This window comes from Lygodium microphyllum, chromosome 27, assembly GCF_053477565.2.
Source record: "Lygodium microphyllum isolate KBCC chromosome 27, Lygodium_microphyllum_v1.1.10, whole genome shotgun sequence".
Lineage (NCBI taxonomy): Eukaryota > Viridiplantae > Streptophyta > Polypodiopsida > Schizaeales > Lygodiaceae > Lygodium > Lygodium microphyllum.
Window position 1 is genome coordinate 106598787 of NC_141161.1, and position 5360 is coordinate 106604146.

A 5360-nucleotide genomic window follows, 5' to 3' on the forward strand; every position below is an offset into this window, starting at 1 on the left:
AGGGCAAGAAGAAAAAGCGAAAGACAAGCATTTCGCACCAGATATGGACGTAATGTCTCATTTCCATATCATCTAAATGCGCTCCCACGTCATATTGATATAGATTGGTTACATGAGGAAATGGAGAGAATGGAAAAAGAGGAGGAAATTAATATATCTCTAGAAGAGTGGGAATACGCACGAGGTTGCTTATCAAATGTGAGACATACTATCAATTAATTTGTTTCTATAAGTTATATTTTATATAAATAATTAACATGTTTGATCTTAATCTTTTACTACTAGTGCACATTATTCAATGCTATTTGGTATGAGGGTAAACATCTTCGAACTCAACGTATAAATGAAAAGAGAAATACCCAAGATTGTGGTATCCTTACTCACTTCGAGGATACCAATGGTACCATGGAAGGTTATTGTGGCTTGATCCAAGATATTCTGAAGCTTGACTTCAGACGATTCTTTATATATAAATTGGATGTGAAGTGGTTTAAAAAAGTGGTAACAAATGGTGAGCATTGCACAATCAGACGTCATCCAAGTGGTTTTGTAATCATTGACTCTACAAAATTTCACCAAAACAAGAATGACACATTAGTACTACCTCAACAATGCGAGCAGGTATATATGCAAAAGCTAATTTTTTTTATATGTATACATGTGATACATATACACAATATATTAAGTATTTAAGTGTCTTGCTTTTTTTTTCAAATACAGATTGTGTATCATCCAATGGTAAACAATAACCGATGGTGGTATGTCATCCCTATATCTAATCGTTCAAAACCAATATATGGTAATATTACCGACATAGAGATAGCAGATGGCAATCCAACAATTAATGATGATGTACATGATGACACCATAATGGATGATATGCATGATATAGTACAAGATGAACCTTGCGAGGATGTTCAAGGAAACGCAAAAGAGGACAATAATGTGATTGTCGATGATATTGATGAAGTTATTGAGCAATATACCAACACATCTAATAGTGGGATAGACTTATTTGTTTCGTTACCTCTTGGTAACATAGACCTAGAAGTAGATAGTTTAGTAAGGGCTGCTCTCATTGAAGATAATATGAATCATTCACTGTAACATACTTAATTTGCTTAATGATTCAATGTGTATTCCTAATTCTATGGTTTTTATCATGCGCACACATGCATACTCAAGAATCAATAGTCAAGTTTAAAGCTAAATTGAATTTTCCATAATAAAAATGAAGTATTTTTTATCATCTTCAAGTAGAGAAATTACGAGATACATACAATGCTTGCTACTAATTATATAATAAGGTTTCTGTCACTTGCTGCTAATTGCTTATATCAAGCTTGTCAAGGAATTGCCATTCATTAGAGAGCAATGTAAAAATAATTATTAACTCTCGTTTTTTTATTATAGTAAGTCCAATTTCAGGTGGTTAAATAATTACGCATCTGAAGACGCATCTATATTTGCGTCTATTTACGCAGATATATAGACGTAAAATTCACGTCTATTTACACGCTCTTTTACACGCATATATAGACGCAATGATAGACACGCCCGACTTTGCGCGTCTAACATGCACGTCTATGCCTCGTTTCTGTTGTAGTGAGAGTGGGTTTTAGTATAAAGCTTATTACAGTAGTTGAACCAACCCTTGTGACAAATGGTTGAGAAAGTTAAACAGGCAATTTGTATTTTAGCCTTACATTGACTTATCACATTGTCATCTATTAATTTTAGAGTGATAAAGCTTTGATTACCACAATTTTGTTGTGCGTGATCTCAAGCCAAAATACATACTACTGCAACTTTGTCCAATCTTCAAGAACCCTTTTTATTTAAGTTGATGGAATGAAACTAAACAACAAAGTCAAAATAAGTAAATTGGAAGCATCCATTCATCTTGTTTGAGAGGTCACAGCAGGAAAACGTTCTATGTTTTGCATATTCTGAGACCATAAGAAAAACGCAACTCAATTAACTTATGTTCCGAAAAAAAAATGGAGGTTAAGTTAAATGCTATGCAAATCCTTAAACTGGAAGAAAATATAATAATGCCATCTTTAGTTCTATGACCCTAAGAAGTCATGTGCCATGTTCTTCAATATTACAAAATATCCACATTATTATTGGAAGAAAATGTTTGGTACCTCTTAGTTTCAGCAATTGTAAGGGACTTCCATGTAGTGTTTGAACTTTACAAACCCATATGTATAAAATTTTAAGCCTAATTATGTACAAGATTAGCCATCTCAATCAATGTGTGATGATGTGTGGCTCTAACCTCTTGTCCTCCTTATGGTGATGCTTCCACTACCTTGGGTGTGGATCTTGGTCAGAGCTACTACTGACTTGCCAGAGAAGCTCACACTCACATTGGGCTTATAATTATCATATACACTAGAAGAAACTAAACAGCCAGAAGTGGAGGTGGAAGTGGAAGACATCATATTGATCAGATTAGGAACATCAGAAGAAGCTTCATGTGGCGATGGCGCTGCAGGAGACGAGCAAACCCTTTGAGTATAATTGCCAGACATGATTGTGGTGGAATCGGATGTGCTAATGGAACCTGCAGCTGGACTTTTATTTGCATGGCTGCAAGGTGGTAATTGGACATTTGGATCATAACGGTCTCCATTGGTGCTGACATTAATATGGTTATACGCTGAGCTGTTGATATGTTGGTTTATCTCATCCAATGTGGCATCTCCATCTATCACTCCACAAGGCTTCACAAGCTCGAACGGATAGGCTAGCTTCGACTTGACATTGAGTTGATCACAAGTTGCATGTTTATTGATCTTTTGACCGAATAAACTGATCTTCTGATCGGGATACATGCTAGATCCCTTGATCATTCTGGAGCCTCTTGATCTTCTTGTGCCTGCAGCTGCACCTTTGCAAGTACAACATAACAATAATCTGAGAGAATATCATCTACCATTTACATACTAGGGCCCATACATCATAATTTAACTCATTAATTAAGACAGTACAATTAGAGGTTAGGCACAGCAATCTTCTGAATCAGGACTATCTAGTCACTGCAGTAATAGAAAGAAGCCAATTTACCCGCTGTTTTCCACCCATCTTGTAGATGATCGATCGATATATTGGTATGGCGCCTGGCACCTACAGGTGATGATCTCCGATACCGATGTTTGCAGTACTGATCAGCTACAGGAAGTTCATCAGCTGCTTCTGGTTCTTCTTCCAGTATACGAGGGCCTGTAATATATAAAAGTATGAAACTAAACTCTGGGCCATAATCTGATTACCAGGAATTGATTTAATCATTTACTTCATGTTACCTAGTTGATTTAGAACTGCATGATGAGATTGCTCCTGATGATCAGAGGAGCATATATATGATCTGAGATCTGAGCCCAGCTCCCAAGCATTACATGTCGAAACATCTGCACAGTACAAGTAATAATCACTGTTGATCTTTTGCTGCAGGCTACATATAGTAGACAGTTTTTTTTTACCAGTGGAATGATCTGTTGCAGTATGTACATCATGATCATCCTCATCCACCCACAGTAGTAAGCCATCATTCGTGTTTGAAAACCGATCATTCTCTGCCACCTCCGACATCTCGCCACTGTTGAGCAACTGCAGAAACTTACTACGTCAACGACTAAGCCCAAAATGCACCGGACAAAAATTTAACAGTTCACTGAATAGGAATCTGCCCAAAATGTATAGGATTAAACTGTTACATAGGAATCTGCCCAAAATGCATGGGATTAAACTATTATAATAATCTACAGTTCCATAAGATTTAGCCCAAGCTTCCAGATCTTTTGAACAGTGAGCATACTAATCATAGAGGGCAATATTCACTGATATACAGAGGAAAGCCCAAAAATGCATACTCTTCCAAACAATAATCATGCTACTAGCAATACAAGCAACCAGTTCTATATTGGATTAACCCAAAATGCGTGATCTTCCCAACAGTAACTATACTGATCATGCATACCAACTAATGCATAAGATTAAGTGCAAGATGCATGATCTTCAAGAGAATAATTAGACTCATTAGACAAATAATTAACCAGCAATAAACAGAAGTAAGTCCAAGATTTCCTATTATACAGAAATTAGCATCTTGTCATGTACACCTAGTAATGCATGACCTTTCAAACAATAGTACGTTTACCCAGACAATGTACCGTAGCACAGAGAATTACGCTGAGGATTTACATATAAGACGAATAGCATGCGGCCATTTTAATCGATTCTTCCAGAAAATTTGAGAACTATGTGTTACAAACCTGCGGAAAAGCACTGGGCTCTGAAAGAACATATTGATCAGAGAAGAAATTAAGCGTCCGTCTTCCTTTCAGAGAGCGCCCGTATAATCCATCACGGCTGCATCGCTGATTCGGGTGGTAATCCATATTGTGATGGAGATGAATGTCAGGATTAAGCTCAGAGAAACATTCGACAGTTTGACCCTTAATTAATCCTGCTGGGTCAGCGGCATTATTAATCATGTACTGATCAATATCATATTGCAATGCAATATCAGAATAGATGCAATCAATGGGAGTGGAAGCATTAAGATCGCCCGTGATCATATGGGTCCAGCTCAAATCAATGCCTGATAAAGCAGTATTAGCAATAGATAAGTATCTATGGCAGGGGAAGAATCAATGAATTAATCAGCACTTGCTAGCATGATTCATGTGAAACCCATTTTGTTAAACTCGACAAGATTAACATCATTTTGCAAAGATTTCAAATAAGCCCTAAAATAAGGACGTCATTGTTCTTGTACCATCAGATTCCGGGATTTCGCCGGATACAACTGTCTCGCGGAGCAGCTGCATGCTCCGCTCTTTGTCTGATGCCATTAATACTGATTTAATCACTTTCAGTAACAGATTTTGGGGGCTTTGTTTAACTACATGGAGCGGTCTTATGATATTTTGTCAATATATGTATGGGCCGTGGTGTTTGTTTTTTTGTTGCCAGGTGGGTGGAGGAGAGGGGAGGGGGAGGGGGAGGGGGAGGGGGAGGGGGAGGGGGAGTGGACTGTGGGAGTGGGAGTGGTTTGTGAGTGTTGACTGAGGGGTCTTTATGTCTAAGTGAAACCAACTAGGGCTGGATGTGTGCACGTACACAGATGCACGTGGGGGAGTGAGTGAGTGTTCTTTAGGTTAACTGAAACCAGCTCGGGGTATAAAGAGCTGCTATAGATTATGTAGTTCATCAATCCCCTTGGTGGCTTCACGTGGTATATTAACAAGGTTATAATGGGCACCCCCTAGGGGTATATGTGATTCTGAATGCACACCTTCCAATGCTCCCTTCCCATGTGTAGCACATGTAACTTGCTCATATTAACC

At 37.9% G+C, this 5360-nt stretch overlaps 1 protein-coding gene across 2 annotated transcripts; it reads right to left on the reverse strand.

Annotated features, from left to right (window-relative positions):
* Positions 1-2111: 2111 nt before the first annotated feature.
* On the reverse strand, positions 2112-5001 carry LOC148012687 (uncharacterized). 2 transcript variants are annotated; one of them, XM_087669268.1, is made up of 6 exons: positions 4790-5001; positions 4284-4612; positions 3492-3618; positions 3315-3419; positions 3076-3231; positions 2112-2893 (listed from the first exon to the last, which is right to left on the reverse strand). In XM_087669268.1, exons 1-6 carry the CDS (start codon positions 4863-4865, stop codon positions 2280-2282), a joined length of 1407 nt encoding a protein of 468 aa, XP_087525394.1. In that variant the 5' UTR covers positions 4866-5001; the 3' UTR covers positions 2112-2279. The 2 variants fall into 2 exon arrangements, with proteins under 2 accessions (XP_087525394.1, XP_087525393.1); XM_087669267.1 differs by having other exon boundaries at positions 2112-2899.
* Between the last annotated feature and the right edge of the window lie 359 nt (positions 5002-5360).

What these genes read in the sequence shown, in the direction of transcription:
- LOC148012687 (XM_087669267.1), bottom strand. Translation starts at nt 4,865, where the DNA reads ATGGCATCAGACAAAGAGCGGAGCATGCAGCTGCTCCGCGAGACAGTT. An exon ending in CGAAATCCCGGAATCTGATG is followed by an intron (nt 4,613 to 4,789) that starts GTACAAGAACAA and finishes CTGCTTTATCAG; the next exon opens with GCATTGATTTGAGCTGGACC. An exon ending in AGATGGGTGGAAAACAGCGG is followed by an intron (nt 2,900 to 3,075) that starts GTAAATTGGCTT and finishes GTACTTGCAAAG; the next exon opens with GTGCAGCTGCAGGCACAAGA.